General features: G+C 33.4%; 2 protein-coding genes across 3 annotated transcripts; one reads left to right on the top strand and one right to left on the bottom strand.

Moving 5' to 3' along the window:
- The first annotated feature begins 357 nt into the window (after positions 1-357).
- Positions 358-6684, top strand: urp1 (urotensin-related peptide 1). 2 transcript variants are annotated; one of them, XM_073921116.1, is made up of 7 exons: positions 358-417; positions 3346-3562; positions 3999-4187; positions 5142-5243; positions 5356-5396; positions 5474-5579; positions 6413-6674. In XM_073921116.1, the coding sequence occupies exons 3-7, from the start codon at positions 4004-4006 to the stop codon at positions 6442-6444; spliced, it is 465 nt and encodes a 154-aa protein (XP_073777217.1). In that variant the 5' UTR covers positions 358-417; positions 3346-3562; positions 3999-4003; the 3' UTR covers positions 6445-6674. The 2 variants fall into 2 exon arrangements, with proteins under 2 accessions (XP_073777217.1, NP_001373419.1); NM_001386490.1 differs by lacking the exons at positions 358-417; positions 3346-3562 and having other exon boundaries at positions 4031-4187; positions 6413-6684.
- clic2 (chloride intracellular channel 2) lies at positions 6635-15923 on the bottom strand. Its single transcript, NM_001002561.2, has 6 exons — positions 15725-15923; positions 11958-12067; positions 11434-11559; positions 9374-9474; positions 7696-7865; positions 6635-7309 (listed from the first exon to the last, which is right to left on the bottom strand). Exons 1-6 carry the CDS (start codon positions 15776-15778, stop codon positions 7151-7153), a joined length of 720 nt encoding a protein of 239 aa, NP_001002561.2. The 5' UTR covers positions 15779-15923; the 3' UTR covers positions 6635-7150.
- Between the last annotated feature and the right edge of the window lie 4548 nt (positions 15924-20471).

Raw genomic sequence — 20471 nt, 5'->3', positions numbered from 1 at the left:
TCTCTTTCTTCCCCATACAATTTGGGGGGGAGTTTCATTTTGAAAATGTCTAGAAATGCTGACTTCCCAAAAGTATGTTTATAAGCATCATGGGGACAGGGAACCGCATTTTAAAGAAGTAACGCAACATTTATGGAACAAGGTTTATTTAGCATTTGTGATGTGTTTGCATGTTAAGAAAACGAGGCAGCTATATTAAACGTCATCTATTAAAACTTTAAAATGGCCAGCATTTAATTAAAGCACGCTACATTAAAGTTGTCGTGTTTTTTAGAGTGTTGTTTTTAGGTTACGTGTTTATATTTGACTCCCACGTTGGTCTGCCAGAGCTCATCAAACTGACTGAGGTGTCCAATCAAAGTAGGCGGAGCTTTATCGTTCACCAAACAAACATGCAGGGCGACTCTTCGCCGTGAGGTAAGATATAGCTACATGTTTAACAATTGTCTTTTTGAAGATAGAAGTGTAAACAAACGGTAATATACTGAGTTGAAATAAATTTATTTTTGGTCATTTTTTTACTATTTAATAATTTAGCCTATTAGCTCTTCTTGAATGTGACGAAGCAGGAAGCTATCTGCTGTTTTGCATTTTTAATAACGTTACATCATGAAGACATCCAACGGTTATAAATTGAGAGCTAAAGCCTTTGATGTTATTCCTTTCAATTGCTTCATTAAAGAATCTAAATTCTTTATAAAATTAGCGCTTATGTTGGGGACTGTGGTGTGCTGTTGAGCCTTAATAGGAAATATGCACACAAAATTTGAATTTCAGTCAGCCAGCCCCAGGGCTTCTGGTGAATTGTCCTCCCATACAAAAATCGCTGCGTTTAAGATTTGATTTCTTTAAATAACATGGATTGTTACTGCCTGTCTGAGATATGATATTAAGTGGGTTTCAGACCTGACAAGAAGTACTACATTAACCCCACCCCCCCACACACACACTTTTTATTTTACCACAGTATTTCCAAAGTTTCTACTCTAGTCTGCTGCTAATGATGGCACCTGTGCTTAAACGGTATTTCATATCGTTTTACGCTTTAACAAGCAAATGAATGCTTAAGTCTACTTAACTGAATGTATTTTAATTACATTACAACATTAATGCTGTAAGGAACCATATGAAATTTAAAATATAAAACTCTCACTGTAAGTTGGCTGAAAAACACTTGTTGTGCATATAGCCCATTCGACCACAACTTTCAGCAAATGAGATGATTTTTGGTGACAAACCTTATTTTGACACGTATTTTGGTGAAAATGTTCAAAAACTCAACAATACACTGTGGGCAAATTTACTACACAAAACTTTTCTTTAAATATGGTGTTTGTTGTCTGTAAATTAGATGTGTAACGGAGGCCAGCTAGTAGGTGCTGTGCTGGTAAACCTCACTCCTCTGACCTCTAAAGGTGCTCTAGCGACAGATGCTAGAGGCCATGGTCTTCAGCTTCCTTGGTAGAGCAACCGACTCCCATGCAGAAGGTCACTGGCTCGATACCAGCTCGGAGCGGGTTGGGTGGCGTAGGACCGATTTGTTTCAGGAGGATTTGTTTCAAATCTATTTCTAAATTCTGTTATAATTTCCAGCAAACGAATAAATGAACAATAATAACGAAGTGTGTTCAAAAACCTGAGTTATATATCCAATTACACATGCTATGCCCCTCATGGTCTGAAACCTGACAGGTGGGCAAATCTAAGCTTGTTTTTAATAAAACAAATATAAATATGGACATTATAAATAATACTGCTACTAATAATAACATTATACAAAAGCAAATTGTTATGAATAAACTGAAAAAGCCCCCGAGATGAAGAAGGAATAAAAAAGTATGGTTTTTATATTTATGTAGGCTAGAAAATAATATGTTTTGTAATATTTTAATCCTTTATATTTATATCCTATATATCCTTATTATATCCTATATATATATATATATATATATATATATATATATATATATATATATATCCTTTATATTTTAACTCTTTTTCATATGTAAAGATATTTGCGTATTGCTGTACATCCTGTCTGTATTAAGCAATGTGTAAGCGAGGCGCACAACTAACACGCTCTGCGCTGGACTTTAGACCGGCTTTGTTCTGGTCTATTGAATGATCTATTATAGTTTCTCAAAAAAGCAAAGCACCAGCAATGCGCCTCAACACGCCTCCTTTTTTAGATTAGAATGCCTATGGGTGCACATATGAGAGCAAATGCATTTGCTATTTAAACAGCGTGGTGCAAAACGTCAAAACGACTCTTGCGCCAAACTGAAACTATCAATCAACTATTGCGTCGCGCCTTGCGCCTGTTGTATGATAGGGCCCTAAAACTTATTTGAGTTAATATTTCGGTTATTTACTAAAATATATCATTTAAATCGTTCATGGAGCTGAATGCAGTAAATAGTCTGTATAAAAAAGGCCGAAAATAAATCTGTGCGAACCAGCCAGCCTTTATAACCTGATTATTTAACAAAACATAATTACTGCAGTAAAATATTTGTAGTCTTTTAATAAGCAAGATGTGTACAAGATAAAGAGGGTATAAAAAGTTAATTGTTTGTTTTGAAATTTGTGAATCGGAATTTGCCCAATAATAAACCCCAAACACTCGTGATTGTTGTAGTGCGGTGAACTTGGCCAATCGTGTAATATTCATGTCGTCATCAGAGCTCGTGCAGTCGCTCTTCAGATGCTGCACAGTCTGAATCAGTCATTTGATCTCGGAGCTCTGTTGCGGTACTTTGATGCCACATGTGACAGTCACGTGGCGTCGGCGCAGTTTCAATCCGGACGAAATTTCTAACCAGCATGAACTGCTTTAAGGCAGATTTCGATCGATCTGCGCAGCGCTGCATGAAGTCGAACGCCTAATTGACCTATTGTAATTGGTCGGTTTAGTTTTGATGATGACGGTGGGTGGCGCATAAAGTAGCGTGTTTTAATTTCAGTTGTTCAGCATTGATGTTTGGTAAATAGTGATAAATAGTAGACAGTGTGTTTCCTTCAATTATTTTAAAATCAAGTAATGCACGCTACATTCAAAAATCTTTCACTTGTAATATGTGAGCATATTTACTGTACAAAACTTGTCAGTAAGCTATGAGGGAAAAAACAAAAAATAAATACATAAAATATTCATTCATTAATCAATATCAAGTTAAAATGTTTCATTAAACAGAGATTTAGATTTTAGGCCAAATCGCCCAGCCCTCGTTTTTATCAAACTGTATTATCCAGTACAAAATGCAAATCTGTTTTTACTCCAATGTCCCCAAAAATGAAGTATGTTCTTTTTTATTTTCTCCCTGTTTTGTTTCATTCTGTTTTCAGACACAATGTTTTATCAAAGACAGTGGAAGATGAGAGATGTTAGTACAATTTCACACTTCCACCTGCAATTTCAGAATCGCAGAGATGACATGATCCATCACAACACGACACTTGTTTGTTCATTTGCCACCAAATCCTCTGTGCTGCAATATATACCTTTCACTTTGACAAATACAGCAAAAGAGAAGCCAATAGTCCCAGGACGGATGTCATCACGGTGCGTAAGAGTACTTCTCGAGTATTCATGAATTGCTTTGTGTAAACACTGTTAAAATAGACAGTACTTTTAATATAATTGAGAACAAAGCGAACTTCTAAAGGAATCGTGCTTGTTCTATTTATTTAAAGTAATTAAAACACACATTAAATTGACTATTTGAACCAAAAATGAAACATCAGAGAACTTTTATGTTTGAAAAGTAATTTGAATGTTGCTAAATGCGTCATGAGGTGTCAGAAGTAAAGAATCTGAGATGCTGAAGCAGTCAGTAATGGATAGTGAAGAGCAAACATTTGTTAGGACTCTGTGCAAGCAGAGATAGGCTCTGTCTGAATCGACAGCGCACCCTTAATTGTGTCTATGACGAGAAAACCATCACGTCAAAACCATTAAGACTGGGATGGGGTGACATGAGCAGTATTGATCGCTTCAGGATAGATGGTCTCAGAAGATATAAAAGTGAAGATCGCGGCCGGGACGAGAGTACGGAAGACTAAAGTCAGCCACGATCCTCTCAACATGTTGTCTCTGGCGGTGCTCTACATTCTGGCTGTGGTTTGTTCTGCTAGGAGAACTTATGCGCTGCCTCTGTATTCAGACACGGCTCTGCCACAACAGGAAGGTAAGGCAACATTGTGCTTGTTAAGGCTAAATGTAAAGTGAAGTTTATGACAGTATGTTTATTAAATATTGGGTTATTTTCAAAGTGCTTAAAGGGGTAGTTCAGGCAAAACAGTACAATGGCATTTTATTTTTGATGTCATTTATTCATTCATTCATTTTCTTTTCGGCTTAGTGCCTTTATTAATCAAGGGTCACCACATTTTTTCAGTATCAAATTACTTCTGTCTTCTATTTTCTGTTGAAAATTAGAGAAGAGTATTTGTTGGCCTTATAATTATTCCATTATGGAAGCCAGTGGGGACCAAAAAACGTTTGGTTAAATACATTCTTCAAAATATCTTTTTGTGTTCAGCAGAAGAAAGGTGTTGCATACAGATTTGGAACAATTTAAGAGCCGTCTTTAATATCTCTACTGCTTCCAGGATAGATGTTAAAAAGGAAGCATTTAATGAACTTGATTAGTGATAAACTGATATTTTAATCCTATTCCAAACCTATCTTGGTTAGCTTTTATTAAGTAAAAGTTCACCAGAAAATGTAAAAAGTGAGACGTGGTTCCGTTAAGTTTTTTTTCTGCTGAACACAAAAGAAGATATTTTTTAAAAATACAAAAACGAAAAGGTAGCCAAATACTTCCATAATAGGAAAGAAAATAATATGGAAGTCAATGGCCTGTTTTCAACATTCTTCAATATATCTTTTTTCTGAAGAAAAAAACTCAGACAAGGGAACAGAGAGGATCGAAAGTTCCAACTAGTGAATTTACACTTTAAAAAGTCTGTTTTTCAATCAACTATTTTAAGAAGCATTTTTGGTAATCCATATTTGACCCTATTTTGTTGAAACAAACCTGATTTTAGAGTGTATTTGCTGATGTCTTTTTATTGTATTGTATTTCCTTTCACTCTTTGTTTTTTAATTATCAAAATTAAAATCTGACATTTTTTTGCAGAACTGATTCAGAAGCTGGTAGCAGAGGTTGAAGACGGACAAAGTAATGATTTAACAGAGCAAAGAGATATTAAAACTGTGCTTCCTGTCCTGCTTCAGAGAGGTGAGCTATGACTTTTGGATACTTATAAAGGAGAACATTGTGTTATGAGGTTGGATATAATTAAAAAATAAACTTCAGTCAAATCATGTTTCTTAACTCTTTTTTTTTTTAGGTGCAAAAGAGACTTTGCAGCAAGAGAAAATAAATAACATGGTAGGATTTTACTCTTTTGATTTCTTTCTTATTTCAACATAATTTAAAATTGATAATAAATCACTGTGTCACTTCAGGTGGATGATTTAAAAGCAGTGGTTTTGAAACTAGCTGCAGCTGATAACCTGCGTTCTCAAGGTTATCTACGATCTGAGCAAAGCTTGCCCAAAAACAGTAAGAGAGGTAAGCCACCAAAGAACGAAAGCAGCAATTTTCATATATCTAGTGAAGTAGCCAAGAATATCAATTAGTCTTTTAATAAAAGCAATAAGTAAAACAAGATTTACAACTGCATGGAAAAACATTTAGAGACCATTTCAAATGTTTAATTGGTTCTCTGAATTTGCCTGGTCCATGTTTTGTTGTGATTTTTTATTTGAAAAATATTGATTATGTGTCTTTAAAATTCTAAAAACAGTAAGAAACTACAATACCCAACAGGCACACAACGTCATAAGACGCTAATATTAGGTTAGATTTAAGTCGTGTCATCAGGTGACCAAAACTCAATGTCAAGCCAGCGTCTAAGGACAATGTTATTTTCACGTCCAATAACGTCGCTGATATTTTGTGTATCTTATGTTGTGTTGGAAAGTGACCAAAATGCAACGTCGAGCCAACATCTTACACCAACGTCATATTGACGACAAACACTGACATTTATTCGTTAAATATGGCACCCAAAATCCAACGACTAATAGACGTTATAGTGGAAATTTCCACACAACGTCAATCTGTAACATCATCAGACGTTGATTTTTAGGTTGGACGTTGGTCAGCCTGACATTGGTTTCTGGCGTCAACCCAATTTTAATTTCTTAACAAAATGCAACGTCCCCACAGCATTGGGGTACAACGTCAATTTGACGTCATGTTGACATCCCGTGCCTGCGGGGTAAAGTCTCTTTTTTTTTCCCCCTCAGAGCTGTATGTACTGTAAAGCTTAGATTATATGTCATGATGGGTTTATTTCCTTGATACATTAATTAATCTAAATTTCGCTGTTTCCTTTACAGCTTGTTTTTGGAAATATTGTGTTACAAACTAGGAATTTTTCCACGGAGATGGACAGAGGACCAGCCTAACACACCCTCATTTACAAAACCTAGAGCATATGCCTTTGTTTTCCCCATACAAATCCATTTTGCTGCCCTTTTACATTGTGAATATTGTTTTATATATAGTAACCTTACAAGAATCTGAATGTATTTTTTAATCATGAATGAAAAATGATCTGGTGACATGTATGATATTAATTTTATTTCTAAGTAAAATCTGAAAGAAAGCAGTTCAGTCTCTTTCTTATTCATGACTCCTTCACAATACCCCTTCACACAATACAACCATTTGGATTTAAACTACACTTTTGTCTCCACAGTGTTCTCTACTCATTCTTAAAAAAGATTAAAAACAGACATTTTAGTTATACGTATAACCGAAATTGGCCTATAATGAAGATAAAATACATTTACAGTATACTGTACACTATGCACAAAAAATTACATTTGTATGTAAGAGCATTTGCAAAGGATCCTATAACCTCTAAAACTACCAGAATAAAGCCTTTTTAAAGGTAAGAGTCACTCAAAAAGTATTGTAGTACATCTTATGGACTCCAAGAAAGAAAGTTCATTAGCAAACACTGTGTTGTTTGCGTTTGCTGTAATAGATTTCCAATACAACTATGCAAACGGCTATAAACTTATTTACATTATTTAACATTTCCCCCCTGTGTTTCCTCATTGATCTGAAGTTCAGTTCCTCTTGACCACACTCAGATAGGCTTTCTCGATTTCAATATCAGCTGGACAGGTCTGGCTGAACTCTTCTCTTTCATACGCACTCTGCAAATAACGCCACACTCCAGTGAACTGAGTTGGAATATCAAAATTGCAGTATTTCCTGGCAGCAACCTACAACAACGATAAACAAGAAAATCATACACTGTTAACGATTTTTTTCACAGTATTTTACTGTATTAATTTCACAGTATTTAATGTAATATGAACCGAATTTTACTGTTGGACAGTTATTCAGTATGTTACTGTATTCTAAAGTTGTATTGTGTGTAAAGGACTATATTTTACAGTTAATATAGTATATACAATACTGTAATTACATATACAATGAGATCAATGGTGCTGTAAATGTAAATACAGTATTTTTACTGTAACTAATTTCTAGTACGTTTCTGATGAACTGCTGCCAGTAAGTTACTGTAGATCTTACATAAAATTGTTAATAGTGTAAATGTGTGTTTAAAACTGAATAGGTTTATTAAATGAAGCAGGTGCATCACCTTGATGACGTGCAGCTTTGGCAATAAGTTGCAGTCTGCCAGTGTTAAGCGGTTTCCATCGAGGAACTTTCTTTTGGAGACGCTGATGTTTTGATCCAGCTCGTCCTGGAGCGGAGTGTTTAGATAGTCATCCAGGCGCTTAAACTCCCTCAGTAAGGCTTTTTCATGGACTGAGGAATGAATTAATAGAGGATAACATGTAAGAGCTAATGTAAAGATTTTAATGTAAAATTGAATACTAGATACTTAGATTTATTCAGTTTAAAAAATTAATCTGGTGTAAATGTAGCTGTAGATAAAGCCATATCCAATAGGTTTGATTGGTTTACTTCATATTCGGGGGCAAAACTGATGCAGCTTCGTACTCCTAACAAATAACTAAAAAATATCGATCACATCAAGTTTATTATTTAAATTAAGAAGTATGTAATCCAAATGCATGGAAATTGTATATGCCACCAGAATAAATACATCTTATTTGTTATGAGTGTACTTGAATATTCAGATATAAAAAGCAGTCTGGCATCTTTTAAAACACAAAATCAACCAAATACATGCTAACAATAAGACATGCAGTCTATTTCACTGCAATGATACTATCAAATTAAATTTGAATTAAAAATTCTAATTTTATTTGCCACATACACAGTACGATATGCAGTAAAATGCAGATTTAAAGCAAATGTCCTTTTAGCTGTGGTAATATGTCATGCAAACTTCGATTGGTCAAACATCTTTATATTTAAAATGATTTTTCAGATCAGAGTCAACCAAAGTTTAACTATAGAAATTAGTCACCAAGTTGACATTATCACATTTAGTACAGTGTACATCCAGGCTGATCTCACAAGGAAATGTAAGTATTTTACGTTTTGTCAGTTTAGTGGCTAATTCATACGAATTCAGTCGTACAAAAATGTACGATTTTAAAAACGAGGCGTGGCACCAGACCTCACCCCTTTGCTTGGGATGAGCAAACCATACTAAATTGTATAAATTAGATCCTACGAATTCATACGAATTAGCCACTAAATGAAAAAGTTACGAATTGCCGTGAGATTACGTTGTGTACATCACATGCGCACTCAGAATCTCACCAGAAGTAGATTTTGGTACCTTTGCGTTTATGTGAATTTGGTTGTACTTTGTTTGTCACATAGACATTTATTGACATCACTCATTCCATGAGGAACCTTCAACATCTAAAGAATCTTTCAAATTCAAAGAGGGTTCTAGTTGAGATTAAATGTGGAAACAAAACAGTTTGTCTATAGCTTTTTTAACCCTTATTTTTAGAGCATTCGATACACGGTATTTAACTGTAAAATGAACTGTAGTACAGTTTTGCAGTTTATTACTGTATTTTAAAGTTGAATTCTGAAAATGACCACATTATTCAGTAAAGATATATAGTACTGTTAATACATTTCTTGTAGAAAAAAAGAATCTGGTAGGAAGTTACTGTACATTTTACAGGAAATAGTTTATAGTTAGTACTGAATTTTGAATCCAGTTTTTGCGTTTTTTTGCATGAATAAAAAAATCAATCGAATAAAGCGTATTATGTTCAGTTCCTTTCTGTTGTCCCAGTGTCATGCAAATGAATTAAGCAACAGAAAGCAGTAGACATTAGACATAGGTTTTTAACAATTATATCTTAACTTTGAATTGAACTCACAAGCATTGTTTGGACTGTTCTTGATGAAAGCAGAAAACTTGGCAAAAATGTCAGCACCAACATCAAAGGACTCTTTGTAGCGAGGGCTGAGATGAGGATAGCTGAAAGGATTAGAAATAAAGAGAGAAATATTTAAAACCAACCATCTCATACCTAGAAGATCCAACAACATTTACACAATAATGCAAAAAACACTTAAGCTTTTTTGTTAAGCAGTTATATATTGTAGACCACAGACCTTTTCTACAAAAATTTCAAATACATTCTGCTATATACATTTAAAGTCAGAATTATTAGCCTCCCTGTATATTTATTTCCCCCAATTTCTTCCAACTTTTTTTCATCACATTTCTAAACATAATAGTTTTAATAACTCATTTTGAATAATAGTAAAGGCCTATCTAGGTTAATAGGGTATATGCCGAAGCAAGCTATTAGGTCTTTTAATTTGCCAGTAACCAGGGTTAATCGCTTCCGGTGAACTATATGCCAATGCAAAATCGTCGCGTTAAAGGTCTTTTCTTTAAAAAATCAGCGATCTCCACTGGCTGAGTGATATCTGATATAAAGTGGGTCTCAGATTGTACAAGAAGCACTGCATTAAATTATATTTTTCACCACCATGTCTTTATGAGCATTTATTTTACCCCAGTATATTCAATGGAGCTTCTGCGCCTGATCACAAATTAGATTTTCTCCAGAAGGAAAAATATTATAGGAAATACTGTGAAAAATTATTTGCACTGTTAATCATCATTTGGGAAATATTTAAAAAAAAAAATCACTGGGCTAATAATTTTGACTTCAACTGTATATACCACTACTCTGTTAAAAGAATATATTTTGTTACATTAGACTCTAAACTCTGGGTTGTTGAACCCAAACATTGGTCTAATATAGACAAACTCAATCACTTGGTCAATTTTGTTAACTGTAAGTAAATATTTTAACTCATCGGTGGGTTTTGTCCATACCTGAACTAGGAATATATTGGAAAAACTGACATTGCGATGTTTTGTTTTTTTGCGATATATATTGCGATATGAAAATAATTGTACAAGATGACTATTTGGAAAGAATTGCTAATTTTATATTCATTGGAATCATTTGTAGTTGAGTACATCTGCAAAAAATATATATGAAAATGTGCAAAAAAAAATAAAAAATCAAAACACACACTGGAAAAAAACTTTCATTCATTTCAATTTGAAAAAAAATTTGGGGTAATGGTGCATATCTAAATTTTATCACTTGACCAAATGAAAAAAATAATAATTTGCCTTAAACAATATTTTTTTCAGTCCATGAAAGTACTCTGCGTGAATAACCTTAACATTTTACATTTGTCAAAACAAATATTTCTTCGTTGAGTTCTTAATCAAAAACATTTGTATTTAACCATGTTTTGAGCTTAAAATACTTGAAAAATAAAACAAAAATTATTAAACCGGATTGAAGGTTACATTTTTAATTAAATGAAGTACTGCTTAATTTTTTTCAGATGAAAACAACAAAAGGTAACAGTTAAATAAACAATTCTTTATGGTTTTCAGCTGTGTAGAAATCCAATTATCAAATGTAAAACAACACAAAATGTCTTTATGCTATTGTATTAAATAAAGACAATTAATCTTTACTAAAGCAGCCAACTTTAAAAGTTCTTGTGTCCAAATAGTCCAAATTCTCTTGAAATCTTACAGTCACAGGCCTTAAAAACACACCAAAAAAAAACTAGGTTTCCTGTAAAATTATAAACCGAATTAGACATTGCCGATCCTGCGATGTGACTATTTGCATATTTGCATCTTGCGATATCGATGATGAAGCAATATATTGTGCAGCCCTAATCTGAACTTTTGAAACAACTCAGCATATACAGTATTTAAAGTGTAAAAGTGTCTAATTTCTAATCAGTTTAATGAATGTCATCTTTTTCAAATATACAGTTTACATTACTATTGACAGAATGACACTAGAATAGCATATAATAATATTTCTTTGTCGCGAGAATAGGTTGTGTTTGACATGGCATAATATGAGCAAATAGACATGCACAATACCGTGGAGGGGCGAGAGTAGTCTCCAGGAACTCTTCGATCTTAATGAAGTCAGTCTTTAGTGTGCCATTGTACAGTAGGAAAGGAGGGTTGGTACCTGGAGCTAAATCCTTCAGCTCATCGGGCTTCCTAAACAACACAGGGTGGAGCACAACAGAGGGAGCGTAAACCACAGGGTGCGGACATGGTCAACACCAAGCCATTTCTTGTGTACGCAGAGTCTTTGAATGAAACCTAAAGTGATTAATGCTGCTTTAGGACACTATCAATGTAATTTAGCACACGGATATGGGAGTGTTCAGCTGTGAGAAAAACTGAAAATTAACATGGGAACAGTGCAGTGTGAATGTTCACACTCCTTTCATCCTGTTTGTATGTCGATTGTACTTTGACCGTCCTCAATGTTATCAAATCTAGCTCTGAATTACACTATTTGCCTAATGAATTCCATTCCACTTGATGGCTTTATCGTCATGAAGGCTGCGAGTGTCTGTTTTAGTGATATGAAAGCTCAGGGTGACACTTACTTCCTCATATCCACAGTGGTTACTGTGAATTTGACTCCTTTCAGCCAAAGAACCATGAAGAGTCTCTGGCAGAAGGGACAATTCCCCACATTTTCTCCATCATGACCCGCCTTGAGACAAAAAAGAAGAAATTTGTGTTTAATATAGAGTTAATGATAAAAATTTTCCTCATTTTTCTTTCATTTCTCTGACTTCTAAAATGAATTCTGTTATCATTCACTTCCCTTTATTTTGCTCATTTTCTTCAGGGGAATTTCAAAGATGTAAAGTCGCACTTAAAAATAAACTATTCCATGAAGAACCTTAAACATCCAAAGAACTTCTCCATTTCTCCAAATGGTTCTTTATTATTATTATTATTATTATTATTCATTTATCAATTTTTCTTCACATTTATTCATAAGGGGTCGCCACAGCAGAATGAACCGCTAACTTATCCAGCATATGTTTTACTTGGCGGATGCCCTTCCAGCTGCAACCCAGTACTGGGAAACATCCATACACTCTCACATTCACACACACACTACGGCCAATTTAGTTTATTCAATTCACCTACAGCGCATGTCATTGAACTGTAGGAGAAACCGGAGCATATTGAGGAAATCCCACGCAAACATAGGGAGAACATGCAAACTCCACAAAGAAATGCCAGCTGACCCAGCCGGGACTCAAGCCAGCTACTTTATTGCTGTGAGGCAACAGTGCTAACCACTGAGCCCCCGTGTCGCCCTAGTGTTCATTGAAAGTTTTTTTTTTTTTTTGAGGAACCAAAAATGGTCCTTGTGTTGCAATACCGCCACAAAAAAAGCTTTCTTTGGATTTTTTACATTTTTTTAGGGTATAAACTGAACGTCGGTGCAGTTTAGACCTCAGTGTTCAGTAAAATGTATTTTTTCTGTGTGTGTATGTGTCTTGCAGAAGAAAGAAAGCTAATGACATGAGGATGATTAAACAATGGCAGAAGGTCTGAAATTTCATTGGCCAAGGACCACATCGAGCCCATCTGACTATCAAGTAAAATAACCAATCATAGTTGAAAATGTATATCCTACTGTACAGTAACAGACTGCAAACACACATCTTACATAAAAACGATAGAATTCAACCATTCAGGTGACAACTTGAAAAATGTTGACGTTTTACAATTTTGAGTGCGATCTGAACTAATAACTAACCCTTTTATCAAAATCCTGTAGAAACAACTGAATATTGCTTTAATATTTAACCCATTTGCTATGTATATTATCAGGAAGTATCAATGTGTTATTTTGAAATGGCTTGTTATTCTTGCTAATGTTGCTTAAGATGATGCAAAATGGAGTTTGCATTTACAGTTTGAATTAAACTAAAATTAAATTGATGTTTTAAAAATTTGTCTCATATCAATGCTGCTTATTAATTAGTATGGTAAAAAGTAATATTGTTATGTCACAATTTAAAGTTTCACTTTAGTCAGATGATTCTGTAGAAATCATTTCAAAATGCTCATTTAGTGTTCAAAAACTATTTTGTAATATCAATGTTAATCAAAACAGTTGTGCTGCTAAATATTTTTGGCGAAGCCTGGATCAATTGTATTTAACCCTTATAATATGTTTTAAAACACATGAAAATTCGTCTGTAGGATCTTACCCATGTAGTGTACAAAAAATAGACCAGTTTTCAAAGTCTGGACTCAATGGATTATTTGTAACCGAGTCTTTGCTTAATATATTGAAAGAAGTTTTGTAGTTGTGTCAATGTTAGGAAAATCAACAATGTTTGTTTTATATGAAGTAGACCTGTAAAATACATGATTAGAACTTTTTGAATTTTATTTGTAATTGAATTTAATTTATGTTAATGTACAGTTAGATTTAAAGCTATTTGCCCTCCAGAATTATTAGGTGAAAAATTCATTGCTCTGTTAAACACCATCAATATTTGAAGAATAAAACAATTCTCAGGAGGGCTAATAATTTTAGCTGTAATCATTTCTGTGAGACGTCACATGAAGGAGACATCGCTGTAAAATATAGTACAATCCAGGTATTTAAACAGCACCGAAGTTCTATTATTATTATCATTCTTGTTGATATATGGCTTTTATTTTTAACTAAGTGTGTCCCTCCCTTCAAAAAAAGAATGGGACATGAATAGGCCATGTGATGTTTGGGTGTGGATGTTTGGACAATTATTCAAGAGCTTGATCCAAAGAGAGGAAATGCTGGAATTGTCTAAAAGATGAGATAACAGATCTCAACAATACCTCCACCGCCCATAATGCACATCTTTTCAAAACAGCTCTGATATAAATAACTTTGGCAATAAATACTGACCCTCACCAAAGCTTTGATGAAGTACAGATCACTCATCTGTGTCCTAAGCTGTATGTCTACAGAAAAAGCGTGACATTGGTAGCGTCATGTTAATTCAGAATAGCTAACGTAGTGTTTACAGGAGTGACGACGACACCCAGTGTGTGTGCATGTATGCTGATAAGATGATCCTAGTCTGTATGCGTGTTCTGATAAAGAGGAAGCCAGGAGTGAGCAGTTACGTATCAACTATAAGTACTGCATATGTTGACTGACACCTACATCAGCCTCTGATTCATGCTGTCAAAATGTAGAGCGTCTCTAGCCCTGGCTGATCATGGTTCATGGTTTCTACATAGTGTGCAAATCAGAAATAAAACCCTAAGTCTGCTCTGACCACCAGCTCATCTAGACACATCATTTTAGAAATGGTAGTAGAATAAAATATATTTTTCTGAAATAAGTTATGCTTACACATTCAGTTGAATGTGATAAAAAAAATTCAAAAATCTATCAAGTTTAATATCACTATTTCAACAAGAGGATCGTGATACACTGTTAATGATGTCCTGTAAAATCTACAGTAATTTACTTGCAGAAATTTACCAGTAACTTCCTGTAATTTAATTACAGTATTTACATTTACAGCACCATTTATCTTACTGTATATGTATTTACAGTGTTACATATATTTACTGTAAAATATACAGCAATTGTCACAATGCAATTTTAAAATACAGTAACATACTGCATTAATGTCCTACAGTAAAATTCTGTTCATATTACATATAAATACTGTGTAATTTACAAGTATTGTTAACAGTGTAGATGTAGTGCAGCAGTCCACCAGTAACTTACTGTAATTCAATTGCAGCATAAATACTGTATTTACATTTACAGCACCATTTATCTTGCTGTATATGAATTTACAGTATTTCAAATATTTACTGTCAAATTTACCGCAATTTTTACAATGCAACTTTAAAATACAGTAACATGCTGTAAAACTGTTCTACACTAAAAATTCTGTTCATATTACATATAATTACTGTGTAGTTTACAAAAAATGTTAACAGCTTACGCACAAGTTTATCATATATCAAGTGTATTTATTTAAGATGTTTAACACAACCACAAAACCAACCAAAGTGCTTTAAAACATCATCGAGATAGCCAAAATAGAGATAGAAAAGAGATAGAAAAAACATCAAACACATATAAGACATGAAAACAGGGTAAATACATTTTCCAGTGAAAACAAGTGTTACAAATGTCCAACATAGACATTTAGAAGACACATCCCTTAACCACAATAGCCATATTTTATTTTTATTATAATTATTTTAAGAATATTTTATATTTATTGCTTATACATTACAAAAAAAAAAGTCTCATAATGCTAGTTGTTTCTTGGAATAGTTATATAATAATATCTGACCAACTCAAACTTGTAAACGATGAACAACTGACCTTTATGAAGAGCTCAATTCGCGGTTCTTTATCTGAGTCTGGTCTGAGTGCCATTTTTCCAGCAGGAAAATAATCTTATGTCACTCTTCTGTTCGTCAAGATCGACGTGAAAAATATTCCCCAGTCCAACCAAAAGATCCTCAAAAGCTTAGTACAGCACTGTAATGAGTGCAAGTGAGATGAATGTTGTCCAGACTCTGAGGACTGCCTCCAGCTATACAGACTTTAAAAGTAGGAGGGAGGGAAGCTGGAGCTTTTGGGCGTCACCCCAACTATATAACTGCACTTCCAGCCTGTGACAGAGAGAGCAAAAAATAGCTTTTCGTTTTATCCACTCTTACTTACACTCAGGAGAAACGTCACTGTGTTATCGCAGACATAAAGCAGTGGCCACATTCCATTCATACGAACTAATAATGTTTCGCCCTCCCATACATTCAATCACAATGTGTCCCTTTCAGCACTGCCGTTTTACTATAAACCATCTGATCCACTTTAACTTTCAGTTTAAAGACAGTTTTTTTAAACTGCTTTCGCTTGTCCCATCACAGAACAGCAGCACTTTCTCTTCTCTGTTGCAAAACTTCAGTGTCTTTTTTTCGTCGCTGGTGGTCATCTGACTCATGCTGTTTTTTTCATGTTATCTGCTTCTCTGGAATTTTTGTAAGTTCCAGTAACCAGTGTTTAAACCTTCCAAAAACAAATCTTGTATGGCTTTTGTTTTGAGGCAGAAAGATAAGGATTATAAAGCAAGTGATTCTTATATAGTTTTTTAACTACAAAAATTCTTTATGCTGCTTATACATAGTTATTAAGGTAATTGATGTGCACATCATGATTTTGCCGGACAATGCGATCCTGGATTAACATCTATATTGATTCTTAAACATAATTTTTGTTGGAAAATGTAATCCATATCTATTCCCTACCCCTAAACCCAACCATACCTGTAAATGATTCCCAAAATCAGAGGGGAATAAAAGTTAACAATCTTTTAGAAATGCATAAACCAAACTGTACACATAAAGTTAACATAAACGGTAAACATATTCCTTAATTCTGATCAGCTGATTGGAATAATGTTTCTGGGTCAACATAGATGTTAATCCAGGAACATCTATTTGGTGAAATCAGGTTAGCGAGTTGTTTACTCCTCACTTTCTTTGCCTCCAGTTTTATGTATATTCTGTATCCCCCATTTATCTTGTTGTATATGTTTACAGTATTACATATATTTACTGTAAAATATACAGCAGTTTAGACAATACAATTTTAAAGTACAGTAACATACTGTTTGACTGTTCTACACTAAAATTCAGTTCATATTACAGATAAATACTGTGTAGTCTACAAAAATTGTTAACAGTTCATGTTAGAGTTTATCATATATCCTGTTTATTAATTAAGATGTTTAAAACAACCACAAAACTAACCAAAGTGCTTTAAAACATCATAAATAAAGATCAAACACAAATAAGATATGAACACAGGGGAAATACAATTTCCAATAAAAAAACAAGTGATTAGAAGACACATCCCTTAACCACAGTACTCATATTTTATTTTATTATAATTATTTTTAAATATAATTAAATGTATTACTATAAATGTATTCTCCAAACTGGATTACTGCACTCCAAACTGGATTACTGCAACTCTCTACTAGCTGGGCTTCCAGCTAACTCTATCAAGCCTCTTCAACTGCTCCAGAATGCAGCAGCACGAGTTGTCTTCAATGAACCTAAACGAGCACATGTCACTCCGCTGCTAGTCCGTTTGCACTGGCTGCCAGTTGCTGCTCGCATCAAATTCAAAACTCTGATGTTTGCCTACAAAGTGACTTCTGGCCTAGCACCTTCTTATTTGCTCTCACTTCTGCAGATCTATGTGCCCTCCAGAAACTTGCGTTCTTTGGATAAAAGCGTCTGCTAAATGACTAAATGTAAATGTAAATGTACTAATATTATCATTGTTATTTTTTTTTTTTAAATCTTGATCCTGAAACATAGTTTTTGTTGGAAAATGTAATCCATACCTATTCCCTATCTTTAAACCCAACCATAACTGTAAATTATTCCCAAATCGCAGGGGAATAATAGTTAACAATCATTTAGAAGTGCATAAACCTAACCATGAGCCTAAATTTAACAAAAACGATAAACATAACCCTTAATTCTGATTGGCTGATTAGAATATTGTTCTAGGATCAACATAGATGTTAATCCAGGAGCATGTCCTTGGTGAAATCAGGTTGGCGAGTTGATGTTTACTCATCACTTATTCTGCCTTAAGTTGTTTTTTTGTCAAACACAAAATAATATAATTTGGAATATGATGCCACTGACATTCATGGGCAAAAAATACTATGGATGTCAATTAGTATCCAGTATGTTTTATGTGAGTGTGTGTATGTGTTCAACAGAAGAAAGAAACTCAAACAAGGTTTGAACAAGTGAAAGTTTAGTAAATGATGATAGAATTTTAATGAATGTAGAATATGGAATGCAAAATATGGCATCAAACTGTGCTTAAAATATTAATGAACAGTCAATATTCAAGCTGAGAAGTAAGAAAAGGTAGGGATTGTTACCAGAAGTTGTTAACTAAATGTTTTAAAATAAATATAGAGTTTCCTGTGAGTTGTAGGGGTAGGGTGTGCATTATGTGTATTAAACAATAGAAGTCTAATGCTAAGATACACACATTTGTGTTTGAGTGGACAAATGAGGGTGTGGGTAATATGTGATCATTCTCAAGGGAAGGGTTCTCTTTAAACAAGTGAGTAGTTCCCCTGATTCCCTCTGCAGTCCTGTTGAGTCACAGATGTGGTTTGAGTCAGAGGAAACTATTCCGTCATCTCTTGGCTTCCCCTTATAGCATAGAAACGCTCTTAGAACATTAAAATAATAGTGTACACTAACTTAAATTATTAAAATGATTGACATACTTGGATATTATAACAAAATTATAGCGACAGAATGTCATTCTTTAAAAAGTTGAATATATGTTTTTAATGAGCTCGAATGGGCAAGAGTTTCATTTCCTCATTCACCACACAGATGCTAAATTAGGGGATTTATTGCATCATTTTGGGGAATTCAGACTATATTACTGTAAAACTTGACTATTAAATGAAACACTTTGCTTTAGGTGATAGCAAAATCATTTACTCGTCCTCATATGTTTGAAACTTGTATGAATGGCTTTTTTAAGCTGCTTTTCTCCATTTATTAAAAATGCACACATCAGTAAAACTAGATAAATATAAATTAAATATACACTTCAAAGCAAACAACTTTTAAACAGTACCAAATTTGAGTTTTTCCTCTTGTAACAGCAGAAATGTGAAAATATTAAATAGACGAGAATAAAAAATGGAAAGCTGAATAAAACCCTTTTCATAAGGCTCTATTTAGAGCTTCAAAGGCATTGCCAAGTAAAAGTAGCTAAATTAAATGCATAAAAAGTGTTGGGTAAAAAGTAATAAATTACCATTTTACATCTACCTTATCTCTTTTAAAAAAAAGGAAAAATGCAAATTACAATAAAATAACATAGCATATATATATATATATATATATATATATATATATATATATATATATATATATATATATATATATATATATATATATATATTTTTTTTTTTTTTTTTTTTTTTTTCACATTGCGTCCTTAAAGTCTTTTTTAAGTGACTACAGATTGTAATATATAACTTTTTTCTCAACACTGTGCATACATATGTTAAAAAGATAAAATGATATAAAAATATATTTTCATAAACGTCATGGGATATATTCTATAATTGAATGACAGAATGTTTATGCATACACTTTAATAATAATTTAATAATTAGTATTTATATAGTATGAATCATAAATTTAATATACTTTCCCCAGCGCAGAAATGGAGAGAATTACAGTATCTACCTAGCTTGTCACACACTTTTAAAAGTAAAGACTGTTAAAAATATCCGTAAATTAGCAGTTTTCTATAATTTGTAATTGTTCTTTTATTTTTTTCCATTTATTTTTGCTTTTGACTTGCATTATGGGACTTTCATTTTTCTTTCAACAACGTTTAATCTTCAAAAGTTTGAAGAAGTGACTTTCATTAACATTTTTTATGTTAATTATAGTGTTGTTTAAAGTGATTTATTGTCTGGATTGGTGTTGTGTAATACAGTACAAAAACCTTGTAATAAACTGCCAGTACATTTTCTGTTATTTTACAGACTTATTTCTCTCTAAATCATTTCTTATTAATTCAAACTACAAAAAAAAAAAAAAAACAATAAAAGGCCCTTTCTTAAACTGTAGGGTTGAATTTTCAACATCATAAATCTACAGAGCAGAGATCAACATCTCATAAAGCATTTCACAACTGTAAATAAACGAAAAACACATGAATCACAAAATAGGTAAACTGTTAATTAACAGATATTTTTAGTGTACCAGAAAGAACCAAAAAAGTTTTCCAAAGTGAAGTTCTTTAAAGAGTCTTTCACAGCTGGGTGAATTTTTTTTATACTCTATAGCAGTGGATCCCAGCTGTAGTCCTGGAGACCCACTGCCATTCACATTTTGAATGTCTCTATTATTTTACAAAGGTTAAGTGGATGACAAGAACCAGGTTTGTTAAAGGAATAGTTCACCATTTTCCTGAAGCTTCCAAGAGTGCAAAAATCTGTCGTAACACTAACCCATCATGCAACAGATCAATGTGTTTTTGTAACACTAATATTAAC

Source organism: Danio rerio, chromosome 14, assembly GCF_049306965.1.
Source record: "Danio rerio strain Tuebingen ecotype United States chromosome 14, GRCz12tu, whole genome shotgun sequence".
Taxonomy (NCBI): domain Eukaryota; kingdom Metazoa; phylum Chordata; class Actinopteri; order Cypriniformes; family Danionidae; genus Danio; species Danio rerio.
Note: the sequence above shows the minus strand (reverse complement) of the source record. Positions and strands in the feature narration are given on the sequence as shown.